The sequence below is a fragment of the Brachyistius frenatus genome, unplaced genomic scaffold (assembly GCF_029030835.1).
Source record: "Brachyistius frenatus isolate BFR_SWC_R1_liver_20210118 unplaced genomic scaffold, ASM2903083v1 Contig_12, whole genome shotgun sequence".
Classification (NCBI taxonomy): Eukaryota; Metazoa; Chordata; class Actinopteri; family Embiotocidae; genus Brachyistius; species Brachyistius frenatus.
The window spans coordinates 3733863-3747822 of record NW_027210611.1 but is presented as its reverse complement, the minus strand read 5'-3'; the positions used below and the strand labels follow the sequence as shown (position 1 = coordinate 3747822).

Genomic DNA, 13960 nt, shown 5'->3' with positions numbered 1-13960 from the left:
TTTCATCAGTGAAAAACACAATATTCTTCCCACGAGAAACACACGAGGCCACCTGTAAAGGTCTAATGTGTGTTAGGGGAGGGACAGACTTCAGCTGAGGATTGGTGTGTGAACTCTCAGGAAAGCACTGCGTACAACTTTCCCTCTCTTTGCCCCCAACCTCCACTCCCTTCCGGGCTCTTTGCAGAAGTGAGCCTGCAGGCCGCTGACGAAGGAGCACTGAAGGAACCCCGAGGACCTTTGCGTTAACAATGTAACAAACTAAACATCCTTGTAAGCTTGGGTAATATATCTACCAAACTCCAGCTGGACTACACTGGACGTTTTACTTCACTGGTGTGTGTGTGTGTGTGTGTGTGTGTGTTAACTTTCTATTTTGGACTAGGCGATTCATCAGAGACAATATGGCAAAGGTTTTCAGAGAGCGCACAATGCGCACGGCCGTTTTGGCACTTCTGTTTTGCGCACAAGCCGGTTTTGGTTTTTCGGTCGCTGGACAGCAGGAGAGCACCTGCGACGCCAATGGCAGCATTTATTACGTCGGGGAATGGTATTTTCTGGACTCCGATCACTGCACCCAGTGTGAGTGCACCGATGAGGGCTCCGCATGTGCCCGCACAGAGTGCACCTCTCTCCCGGCTGCATGCATCCATGTCAGCCACTACCCCACCGACTGCTGCCCCAGGTGCGAGAAGATCGGTTGTGAGTACCGAGGGGTGGTTTATGAGCTGGAGCAGAACTTCCAGGTAAACAATAACATCTGGTAGTTCCCATAGATGAACTGTGATATAACACGAATAGGGACTGCATGACCCTATATACTCTTAAAATTAGTTTGCTTCTCTATCTTTTCTTATGTTGAATCATATTACAGGCATCATTTTCTTCTAAAATTCCCCCTAAAGTCACCACATAATTAAATTAAGAATAATATAGACATAAAAGTTTCTACTAGACAAGATGGTGTTTATTTTTTGTTACTTTTCTCTTTGGTTTTCCTTGTTTGCTAAATAGCAACCTGTACATTTTCAAGTATCGATACATGCTTAAAATGAAGCAGTCAGGGTTCACAAGGGAATATTGTTTCATTTCGACATCAAAAAGGTTGTAAACCACTGACATACGGTAGAGTTAGAGGAATGACTTGTAACTTTTACGCAACAGTTGGGGTAAGCTTATTTTTCTTGGTAAATGAAAGTCAAAAATATCTCAGTACTGTCTTCAAAAAGAAAAGGACAAACGCCCTTATGTCATCAGTATTTTTTCTAAAAATATGTTAAATGTCACTGCAGAGCTATAAACTATAAAGAGGCTTTAATTGTAATAAACTGTAAATACACACACATATATTTTTCAAAACTCCAGGACACAATACTCCTAAATGTGTGTGTCAAGTTTTGATAAATCTTTTCAAGTGCCTTTCCATCCAAAACCCTGAACCACATGAGTGCATGCTGGTATGTAATCAGTTAAGAGCAGGGAATTTGAGGCAGATGGCGCCCCCTTTTGAGATGGCATGAGGAGAGTGTGGGACGCTAGCTAGAAATATAATACTGTGATATGCCATTTGTCTGCACACTTAAGAGTAACTCCCATTTGAATCCTGATGAGATAATAAAAATGATCCATGCTCATCTAACAGTGTGTGTGTGTGTGTGTGTGTGTGTGTGTGTGTGTGTGTGTGTGTGTGTGTGTGTGTGTGTGTGTGTGTGTGTGTGTGTGTGTGTGTGTGTGTGTTTTTTTTTCCAGCCATCAGAATGTGAGCAGTGCACTTGTGACAGTGATGGCATCGCCCGCTGTCTAGTTGCAGACTGTGCCCCTCCACCATGTGTCAACCCTGTCTACCAGCCTGGGAAGTGCTGCCCTGAATGCAAGGAGGGTATGTTAAAAAAAAAAAAGCATTTTAACATGAAGTTGAAAGTAAACACACACTGAGAGCTTCTCAGAGGCAGCATGGAAATTATCCTTAAGGACTGAGCATCAATTTCAAATGCAGTAATGTACCTGCCACTTTATGGTCTTGTTTTGTTTATGACATTATTGATTTTATGCTTTGCATCCAGAGATAAGTGTGTTTGCACAATATCTAACACTAGACTGCTTATTTTTAGTGTCTGTTCGACTGCAGCTATACTTACCTCTGTTGCTCTGCTCCCTCCAGGTCCTAACTGCTATGCTGACGCATCACGCAGTCAAGTGATTCCTGCCGGAGAGCCCGTGTGGGTCAACTCCTGCACCAAGTGTCGCTGTCACGACGGCCAGGACGCCGGCTACTGGGAGGGAAATCGGCTCGCCACCTGTTCCCGCCTCAGAAACTGTCGACCTGAACAACCCGCCACCCAGCAAAAGTGATTCTCGCTGTCAGCAGAGAACCAGCTGTTATCTTAAGACACATATGCTTTGATGGCTTGTAAACTGCACATCTTCTATTTCAAAGAACATACTGTACCCTCCTGTGCTCTCTGAAAAAGACATAAAGCCAAAAGTAAAAATCTGCAAACTGCAAAAATTCAACTTGGGAACAGCAACCAAAGAAAATCGGAGGCTGTCAGAACTGATCAGCTGCCATTTAACGAGGATAATTCATCCATATGAGTGAAATTGCGTAAAGAAGAACAGATCAAACTTCATCTGACCATCTAAGAAGATCAATTTAAGTCCTTAAAAAACATAAAATTAGGTCAAGAAAATTGGATTAAAACTCTCTCCATTAAAAGATTATGTCCTACAGTGTTTTAAAAGGGCATGTTTGATTTATTGGGACCCTTAAACACTGCCAACCCTTTCCCCTATAATCTGTAGTTAGAATAATCCATAATCAAACAAATTTGACCCTTGAAAAGTGTCCTCAATCCACATATTTGACTGTTTTATTTAATCTGCTTGTCGGCAGTCTCTTCAAAAAGGTTGATTAGATCAATATGTTTTTAGAGAGAATGTAGTGGGTTTTTATAGACCTTATACCCAGAAGTTATTTTAAGCAGCATAACAAAGCCAATGAGAATATTGGATGATAAGAAATTATAATTGACCTGTCACTGGTTGATACAGCGCCGAAATGTAGGCACAGCCGTGATGCAATTTAGACTAGGAAATGGCTGAGCAGAGCAATAAAGAATTTTTTAACTATTCTATAAATCTTGTAGTTCAATTTCCATGCTAATTGAAACATAATGCATTAGAGTATGACCTAAGATACGACTGTACAGTAGTTGTAGACACAGGCAATATATGAAAGCAGGGTTTCACTAATGTTATTTGTGCATGTACACTGTAGAGCAGGAAGAACATCTGTAACTCACTGCTAAATTCATTTTTCACAATAGCTAATGTGCAGCCTTTCATAGAAACAACCTCCCCCCTGTTATGTTCACTTAAAGTGTTCAGGTATCAATTACTGAATCAAACTGTACAATAAAATGTAGCATGAAGGACTTTGTCATTTTATACGCAGTTGGTTTACATGCAGCAGAACTTCCCTCAATAATTTGTCATCATCTGTCAATTTAGTTACGAGGGACGTTCGAATGAAAACCCAAAATGATCTCAACTTGTTATACTGTAGCTTTATGGCATTTATTTTGAATATAAAACACAGAAACAACGGAGAAGTGGGAGCCTGAATTCTCCCTGAAAAACATTTATATAGGCTATAAGGTTTGAGATGAAGTTTAAACTTCTACAGTTGTGAACACCTTTTAAAATGTTTTTGAAACGGTTTGACGTCTTGGAAATTATGCTTACTTGCTTTCTTGCCGACAATTAGACCAAAAGGTCAATGAAGGTAAACGTGAAGCTGCAGTCAGCAGCTCGTTAGCTTAGCAAGCCGGTTTCTGGACAAAATCCAAACCATGAAATAGTTCAGCACATTAACGGTAAATGTTGCAGATTAACCAAATGATAACAGAGTGAGTAAGTTTCAGTTTTGTTGGTTGGTGGATTTTGTTACTATTGGACAGAGCCAGGCTGTCTTGTTTCCTACTGTTTACACTCTTAATGATAAACTAAGCTGACCAGCTTTGTGTATATGTTTAGCATAACAGGAGTGTTATATCACACTTAAAGTCTTGTAAAAAAAAAAAAAAGTGATAAAGTGTAGTTCCCTAAATGTTTAACTATAAGTGCAGTTTCAATTTAATTGCCAAAAATGAAAGGGAACTGATGTGAATCACACCCCCAAATCATGTGTGAAATGCTGCTGTATGTCCCGCTGGTGATCGAAATCGGCTCTACAAAAACATTGTGTAAAATGTTCCAAATTAAAACACCTTTTAATACCGTTTAAATGTACCTTGTTTTATGTTTTGTGTCGAGTTGTGTTTTAGTTTTTTTTACCACGAGCCCTGCCTGAGTGGATAACCCCGTGATTTCCCTGCAGAGCTTTTCTGCAGACACTTTGGAAACAGTGATTCCCACGAAACAACCGAAGAAAAGGGACACAGCTTTACTGTTGAAGCAATAAAGATGTGCTCATGCTTTTAGATGGAAGGTAAAGAAGAAAATAAAGGCTGCAGAAGTACAGCTGTGTCAGAGTCAGCAAGGCCACACAGTGACACCAGGTTTATGTGGGTTGTCACGGCAACAGGAGACAAGGAAACATGGTTGCTAAAACTTTTACATTAAGAAACTGTGGATTACCACAGTGTGCGGGTAAAACCTAATTTCTTATGAGCTGAGTTGGACTGTTGGGACTCTTCAGTGACCTGAGAAAAAAATATTCACACACGTTGAAAAAAGCACCGTCATACAATCTTCAACATCAGATTTATTGATTGTATAGAAAAAGTAGGTTTGATATGATGTAATGCATTCTATATAAGATATAACATTTTCAACATTCAATGTACAAAAAAAAAAAAACCATAGCTAGAGGTACAGTAAAGTTTTAAAAACACTCACAGGCCTGAAAGTCCTGCCTGCTGCTGTTAGCAGCAGAGGAGCAAAGAATGGATCTGAAAAAGGGTTTCGAATACTTGAAGCAGCTGAGGTGTGGCTGACAGCTGTAACAGCTTCAAAAGTCCAATGAGAAACATCAAACGCTCCTCACAGTTGTTTTATTCTCAAGTAAAGGAAACATTTCAAATACAATTTTTGCTAAAGTTTCTGTTGCAGATCTTTACATCTTTCGACCATGTTACTGTTTATACACACTGGGGCTGTTTATCTCCTGCTACAGTTTATCATTTACTTTTTCCAATAACTGTCAGCTCGTAACTAATGAAGGGTTTCCAGTGGTTTAGAAGCCTCGGTGAAGCCACATCAATACAATGCAATTGATCATTTTAAAAGCGACACTCCACCAATTTCACAGTTCAGTTTACTTGTCATGTTTATCGGCTTGGCATGGCAGACAGCTCGAAATTTAACAGTACCCATGAGCCCCCGCTGCCGTTGCCATGGAGGAGAAGCCAGTCAGAGACAACAATCCAGACCTCTCAGGTCTTTTGGGGTTTACTCAGCATTCATCAGATAAACAAGAAAGGTGAAGCAGCTTTTAATTTCTCTGCTCCCCACATGTGGAATAAACGTCCTGAACACTTAAACCTGTCAGCTCATTTAAATCAGGGCTTAAAACATGATTGTTTACTCAGGCTTTCCAGTAAATTCAATATGGAACTGTAATTTCAATGTCTTGAATTTATATGCTTCTTTAAAGCAACATAACCTACTTGCATTTTTTTTTATTGTGTTTTAAATGCAATTTAAATTTCTTCTTAATATCTTATTTTCAATGTATTTCTGTGCCTCTGTAAAGCACTTTGCATTGCCTTGTGTCTGAATGGTGCAATATAAATACACTTGCCAATCAGAGTGGCTGCCAATTCAAAAATAGGTTGAATATTTTGTGAATGTATTTATTCAGAAGTTAAATCACTGAAGCTGCAAATGGTGAAATCAGTTTTCTCAACAGCGTAATTGCAGCTTCTGCCTACTGATGGTCTCACACGTAACAATTTTTTCTTCATCAACAATGTCAGCTTTATGTTTTCATATCTTTGACTTTTCATCAAATACAAATATTTTCTAATGCCGTAATGCATCGTTTGTACTCACGATTTAACTGTGTAAACTATCTCTGCTAAATAATATTCCCAAACTTCCCAAAATATCACATCGCACTCTGACAGTGAGAGTGCCTAAAAGTCAGGATATCCCATTTCCTTTCTTTTTCTGCAATTGCATTAATTTCATCTGTTATATACTGATTATTAGGTTCTCAAATCAACAGGTGTATTAGAATTAAAACAGAAAACGATGAATGCATTACAAACTGACGGAAAACCAACCATTAAAAATGTTTCTACCTCACGTCCCCAATAATGACTTCAAAGCAGGATAAGCAGTATAGAGGTGAATGAATCTGTAATATTGCACAGGGTGAGCTGTAAACACTTTAGCTTGTATTGACCTCTCCATGTGTAGCGTCCTTACTGAGGACACGGAAACTCAACAGGAGAGTGCAGCCAAAAAAAGAACAAAGTAGAGAAGAGAGTGGAGGGGAAAATGTAGGTCTGATGAAAAGGAGAGAGGAAGAGAAAAGCGGGGAGACAGAGGGACTCACACATAGGGATGTGCGCTGAGAAGAAAAGAGAAGAGTGGCAGAGATTCAGAGGCACAAAGAGGGCCCCTGTCGATATCTATTGAAAGACGGAGGGCTCTTGTGAGGCACAGCTGTGCCTGAAGTGGGTCCACTACAAAGCACGACAGTGCGCCATTGACAGATACAGCCCGAACTGGCAGAGTAAGAAAGAAAAGGCAATGAAAAAGGAGATAATGTGAAAAAATAAAGGAAGGACAATGTGAATGCCTGCGCGTGTGTGTGTGTGTCTTGGAGTGTGTGCTGAGCAGAGGAGCAATCATACCTTCCAACAGGCTCGAGGCGAAGATAACAGAGAGACAAACAGATGGGAACATTTTTGCTTCAAGGCTGATCAATGAAGAGGCCAACAATTCACAATTTTCACCAAAATAAAAGCCCCAAATTGTTCTGGGTTATTTGAAAATTCAAACAATTACAGGATTTCACACAATTTCAAAGATATGTTTTTCATGGTAATGTTTTTCCCTCTTTTTGCACTGAAACAAGTTCATGTTCACTTCAGGCTTTCCCATCGTAAACCACACAACAAACAGCCAAAACAATGACCTTTGAATAAAAGATATCCTTCCCCGCCCCCTCAGTACAGATCACTTCTCAAGGCATCAGTTTGGTGTTTAGGCGTCAACAGTAACAGCATCAACAGCAGAGACGAGGAAAAATAAAACAGAGGAAGAAGAGCGATGTGTAATAAAAGCACAAAACAGTCAAAGGCTTCAATAAGTTGATTGAATAAATCATAAAACAATATTGTGTTGGCTGCTTTTTCACAGAGGGAAACTTAGATGAGGCAAAAAGTTTCAAAAGAAAATTCTCTGCAATAAAAGAAAATTAACTGACTGATTCATTTAGTCCATCACTTATGAAATCTGAACGTGTGATATAAAGTAGATTAAAATATAGGCATGGCAGCTGATGATGATAAAATTTGAAGCAGCAATGGAGACGTCAGTCAAACTGCTCAAACGATAACTTCTCATTACTGCCTTAAAATTCACAATTTCCACCAGCAGAGGACCATCACCTTCTAATTTCCTCTTTCCAGATATCATCTTTTTCTTAAAGATTGAAAAAAAGATGGCAGAGAGAGAAAATGGCATATTAATAGTATCAATCGATTTTTTTATGAATTGTGATACTTGTAAAAAAAAACTGACTTCCAGGTTACACCATAGGTTTAAAAAAAGACCTTGAGAATTGATTACTTTTCACCTCGTCTTGCCTGTGTAAAAGAGTCAGCTTCTATACCCACAATGCTTTTTTCCTATAAAACATCCTGACAGCTCATTTCTGATGCTTGTCCCCCTTATGTGTTCAGAAAATATGGTTAAATATCAAATTTTCTACTCAAGAATAATACATTAAAGTACCTCAGACTGTCTTCTAAAGAGGAAAATGTACCACTGAAAGCGCAGATTATCAAAATAAACCTCTATCTTTCTTCGGGTTGAGTGAAAAACACAAAGTTTGCGGAAACATAATCGCCACATGTGCCGCAAGGGGTTAAAATCATATCTGAGCTGTCAGTATACATCGGGCCATCTGTCTTCAGTCCCTTGATTCCACTTCAAATGCTTTCCCAAAGGTAGTTCCACCACACTGCACACAGGAGAAAACGTTTCATATCTTCAATATATTCACTTTTGTTGCAAAACTTCCAACAAGCCAGTTTCCAAACTTTCAGTTCATATATATAAAAAAAGAGAGAACCAAAAGAGAGTTCTCCGGTGTTTGTTGCTGCTGTCGAACATGTTTTATCAGAGTGTTCATGTTCCGCCGGCACTGCTTTGAGTCTTCTGCTGTAGATGCAGGCACAATACACATTCATTAATTGATAGCAGAGGGTTTGATTGAGTAATTAAATCCAAACAGGTGACTCCCTGATGAAAATGTCAATAATAAATTGTCTGTTAGCGTCATGTCAGGATAAGCTGCTGTCTCTGATAGGCAAACAGTTCCATAGTTCATCACTGCGTGTCTTTATATCACGGTAAAGTTACAGCTTGCCTCCAGTGGCAATCCTCACTTTCTTGACCGCCGCTGTAAATCCTCAGAAGGTTATTTTCTTCATACTTCATTTCTCAAAAGGCAGCTGTCTCACCTCGCTTCCATCTTTCTCTTATTGTCTCTGTGTAAAAAGTCTGAAGGTGTGTCAGTAAATCCTTCTGAATGCAGTACAACATTTCCAGAATAGGCCAAAGTGTCACATGATATTATTTTCTAATCTCACAACAACAGTTCCTGTCGAGGTCGTCCGTCGATATGCCGCTGGATGCCCTCCAGATTGTTAATGGAAAGACTCCAAGTTTGATGCCAACCTTCAGTCAGCCGCTGATGTTCCAACTTTGGTCCACAAGTTTCATTCTGAAGTCACTGATTGGTAAAGAAAAGGTAGATGTGATACTGGTCATCGGCTGCTTGAAGAGGTTGTAGGTGGAAAGAGCCTGAGTCCTTAATATCAAGCTGAAGTCCCCCCCCCCCAAAAAAAAAAAAAACAGAGGGGGAGGGAGGGGGGAGGGGGAAGGAGACACTCTGATGTGCTTATTACTAGTTTTGTCTTCTCATTTCTGATCCCACATCCTTCCAGATGTTTGGTAAACGCTCTCCTTCTTTCTTTTCCTTCCTTTAAGTTCTCCTCGTCATATCTTTCCCCCTCCACGCCAGTCGATGTGCATCACCACCCTAATCTTCCCCTTGCTCTCTTTAATTCCCTCTAGCCCTTAAAGGGTCGAGGTGGAGGCTTGCCGATCTCCACAGAGATGTTTGTGTACAGAGGATACCTCTTGACCTGAACCACTCTGTAGGTCAGAGAGCTGATGCCGTCTTTCTTCATTGTGTTCTTTGTGTTCTGTATTTTGTTGAATCTAATGGGTGAAAGGAAGAGGAAGAAGGTAGAGGGGGTGGAGAGGGAGGACAATGAAGAAAATTAGATTGAATTCAGTGCAAGTAAAGCAAAGTAGCAATAACATGCAAAGTCCTGATTTTTACATGAAATGATCTGCCTGTATTATAATGCATGCTTGTGTGAGTCCATGTGGGTTGACTGCTTGGACGCAGGGAGGTTTGGAGTTGTTGTATATGAATATTATACTTCAGGAAATGCAGAGGATTACAGAGCTGCACTGTGGACAAGGAAACATAAATCATCAACCATGTTTTCTGTTGGATTGTCTCCAAATAATATCACCACAGCTGCAAAGCAATGAGTAGATACAAGGAGATGAAAATATAGGAGAAAATGGGACCTTTGTTTTTAGGTCCAGTGCAACTATTGTTGCAGTTTTCCAGTGCAAGTTTTCTGTCACTCAGCCTTCATTGAGACAAATATTTGATCCTGGCACCTGCAATGCCATAAAATAGAACTTTGACCTATGACCCCTTAAAAAAATGTTAGGAATGACCAGTTCGATCAAAGACTGTCCTTTGTTTTCCTATTTCAATAACCAAAGAATCCTTAAATGACATGAAAATTGCAAAGATTAGAAGGTGTTTAAAAAAATGAGCATAACTTCGAGCACCGTAAATAAACCAAAATGAATATTGTCGAGGTCCCGACCCCAAGGTTATGAATCACTGAAACAGAGCATGCCTGCTTTGTTGTGCAGGTACACATTTAAAACAGAGTATGCACAAACGTAGCTTCCTTAGTTCATACATGTAGGACACTGCACAAATAGGAAATATCTCAAAAGTTTGGGGTTAAACCAGTTGAGAAAGTAAGTAAAATTAAAATGATGGAAATAGACATCAGAAGTTGAGAAGGAAGAAAATAGAGTTCAGAAAATATGTTATAAAGGGATGTAACCAACAACTCAGAGACACATTTATAAACTCCATCAACAGCTTAAGAAAATTCACATTTAAATCCACAGAAAGTCAAAATCCTGATGTTTGTTCCATGAAAGAAATGACGTGAAAATATCCTGTGATTGACATAAAATGCACACCAGGTTTCAGATGTTGACCAACAGGTGGTGCTGTGGCATCACACTACGACTCAGTCAAGAGTATTATCCACAATATCCGCCTAGGTTTGTGTGAATTATGCTGGAATATCCTTTTCTATTGGCTGTGATTCAGCAGTTACATCAGAATCTGCTTTTATTTTAGTATTAAAGATGGAAAAAGAATTCACACAGCTACACAGAGCTTCTGCTGCTGCTGAGCCCCAGTTCAGTGGGTGATACAACCTTTGGCATTAAAACGGATTCATAACACAAACCCTCATAGTAGTAACAATGTTTGCAGAATGGAAATGAGGCCACAGTGTGTTTGCAACACTCTTGTCTTAAAATGTCTTTTTTTGTGTTTATCTATGAACAGAGAAAGAGCTGATGTGTGCAAACAGCCAGCCGTGAACATCCTGTTTAAAAGACAGCAGTGACTGACTGCAACAAAAGATGCCTTCTTAATGATATGCTTGGACCTACAACTGGAGTTGACACTTCAGTCCGACATGGACCAGTGAGTCTGCAGATCATTGTCAGAGAGTTGACTAGTGAAGATCTGGTGCGCTTTTTTTCTTCCGTCTCTCGTAAATCAAATCAAAAAGAATTTTAATGACATAAATGGAAGCTGGGAAAAACGTTGTCAAGCATCTTTCCGTTGAGCAATATAATACAATAACATAAATAGAGTTACGTGGTCTCTGACTTCTAGAAAGAACTGTCTCTTCAATCAAAAAGGAGGGGGAATTAGTTTAAAAGAAAGAGAGCCAGGAGAGGTCAGGGTGGAGAAGAGGAAAAGCATCGTGTTTTAAGGCTGCATGACAGGGAAGAAAAATGAAGGATAGATGCAGTGAGATGAATATATATCTGAGAGGGACAGATGAAGAGAGATACAGTGTTCTGATATTAAAAAAAAAAAATGACACAAATGAGAACTGGAAGAAAAAGTAAAATCTCTGGATGAATCTATCAAACGGTGGTGATTATACAGAAGAGATTAATCCCCACAAATATACAGAGAATATCAGATGGACGTACACCCAATCTGTAGGCTGTTACCATCCTTTCCAGCCTGTTAGTCTCACTTACTTATATTTTAGAGAGTTAGAGGGCGAGACAAAGACAATCCTCCTTACATATTCATTAGCCTGATTTCCAGACATCCTAACTGGGCTAAGTAAAACTCTATTTTAATTTCAGTGACGGTCTCACAGGAAAACATTTCCGGTTTAGGATCTCAACAATAGCTTCTCAAGCCAGCGACTGAGGGTTATTTTTTCTCTAGTGTCATACTTGGAGTTAGCCCACTTGACTTTGTGATAGAAAAAAATGTGTCGAGGGAATAATTTGCTCGGGTGACTCGTTGATTTGCTTTCTTTCTGAGAGCAACAGGAGGATATCGATAGGGCTCTTGTGTCTGTTCTGGGAAGATCATCAGCAGCGAGTTGGCTTGGCTTAGCATGAAGACTTGAGGGGAGAAGCAGCAAGTTTGGCTCTGAAAAAGCACCTCAAAAGCTCTGTAACTAACATGCAATGTCTTGTTTTTCCAAATCAGTCCAAAAAAAACCAATCAAACAATAAAAGTGATAATTTGATAATGTGACTGACAAAAGCAGCTAAACACGCAACGGTAGGCTAGTTTTTGGTAGCTTTAGTTGCTTGTCTAGAACTGTAAAAAGTAGAAACATTTTCCACAGCAAAAATTAAAAAAAAAAAACATTAAAGCTTGATTTAAGGTTTTATTTGAACAATGCAAACATGAAAATGCTGTAATCATTAGAAATCTTCAAAATATGACAGTAAAGTAACCAATAGCAAATGCAAACACTCCTTAGTAAATCAGATTTTCTTTTTTAAACACAGTAAAAGACAGTTTCAATCTCTTTTTTTGGTGTATCGTCTCAGTTCTTCTATTAGACTTTTAGGTGGATTTTTTTTTTTTTATTTTCCTCTTATGTTTCCAGTTTTTAGCCAAGTTAAGCTAAACTAAGCTAAGATAAGCTAAGCTACGAGAAGCCAGCAGCTTCATCGTGACTATAAACAAAAGTTAAACCAGTCTTCTCATCTACTCTGGTACCAAAAAAAAAAAAAAAAAGCCCATTTTCCATTTCTTTAAATTATTTAAAATAAGTCATGGTCATGCTAAATAAACATTTTCAGAGGATGCTTTCACACACACATCATCCCAAGTACTCCCCCACACACACACCCTCTGTCTCTGCACTGTCCCAGGATGATAACGTATGAATGGAATATTGAACAATGTTACTGAGCAACTCATTCAATTGCAATTCACGAAGAGCTGTTTGCCAGACAGAACGTGTATGTGTGTGTGTGTGTGTGTGTGTGTGTGTGCTTGCGCGCGTACGTGCGTTAACTGATACTCGCGGCTAGTGATGAATGTGCCTCTTTCTCACTTCCGCTGGCCACAATATCTCATTGCTATGCCTAACCAGCATCTCAGAAGGGGCTGAGAGAATGGACTCCTGTGTGAGAGAGTGTGGATATCTGAGTGTGTGCGTATGCATGTGCATGTGTGTGTGTGTGTGTGCGTGTGTGTGTGTGTGTGTGTGTGTGCACAGAGGAGATAGTAAACATTCATCAGGCAGTCGAGACAACGGTTCCCTTGGTAAAAGCTGGACATTACAGCAGGTACTTCAGATAAACTCTCCCAAAAGGCTCAATCATTAATTTGAATCTACACAGAAAAGCTGCACCTGAAAACAAAAAGCAGAAAACAGAAGCTCAGTTTATCTGCGTAATTGAGTGGCAGACCTCTGCAAGAACAATCTTTGACAAATTGATTTTGTCACTTGTTGGGTGCAGATGAAGAACGATTCAAGATTCATTCTCATTCAAAAAACCTTTTTGTACAGATTACATAAACATTTGTTGCTCATACTGTCAGGCAGAAACGTCACATGGGATGACCCCAAACAAAGCACAGACCTGCATATAAAGTTCCTCAGGGAAAACAAAGTAGTTAATCAGCCTTTCTTTTTTGTACTTTTTAATTCGTAGTACATAAATTAAAATGCCTTGCAGTTTATTTTTTTGCTTGTGTGAGAGACAGCAATGTTGGTTAATTAGTTAGTTAGTCCACCTCTTCGGTCCCGACTGAAATATCTCAATAAATACTGGAAGAACTGTTGTGAAATTAGCTGTTATTTATACTATTACTGCTTCAACACACTGATGTCATATTGGACAATAAAGGTTATTGGTAAACTATCTGTAAAATATCCTATCTCCATTACTTTTAACAAGTATTTGATAACCACATTTTGGGCCATATATTGATATCAGAATATTTTTAACTTCCTAATATCGGTATCAGCATCGGCCCAAAAGATCCAGTACCGCTCGGGCTCAAATCTTCAACCTTCTTCTCAAACAGTTGAACTTTTTCAGTCAG

At 39.3% G+C, this 13960-nt stretch overlaps 2 protein-coding genes across 6 annotated transcripts in view; one reads left to right on the top strand and one right to left on the bottom strand.

Moving 5' to 3' along the window:
* The first annotated feature begins 143 nt into the window (after positions 1-143).
* LOC138617345 (von Willebrand factor C domain-containing protein 2-like) lies at positions 144-3431 on the top strand. The gene is made up of 3 exons (XM_069692280.1): positions 144-746; positions 1750-1879; positions 2162-3431. The coding sequence occupies exons 1-3, from the start codon at positions 405-407 to the stop codon at positions 2350-2352; spliced, it is 663 nt and encodes a 220-aa protein (XP_069548381.1). The 5' UTR covers positions 144-404; the 3' UTR covers positions 2353-3431.
* Positions 3432-4747: 1316 nt separating this feature from the next.
* Positions 4748-13960, bottom strand: part of b4galt2 (UDP-Gal:betaGlcNAc beta 1,4- galactosyltransferase, polypeptide 2) — a 165292-nt gene continuing 156079 nt past the window's right edge. For all 5 annotated transcript variants that reach the window (XM_069692285.1, XM_069692283.1, XM_069692286.1 and 2 more), the window contains exon 8: positions 4748-9462. In XM_069692285.1, coding sequence (XP_069548386.1) covers positions 9312-9462 — 151 coding nt within the window. In that variant the 3' untranslated portion in view covers positions 4748-9311. The remainder of the gene's footprint in view (positions 9463-13960) is intronic.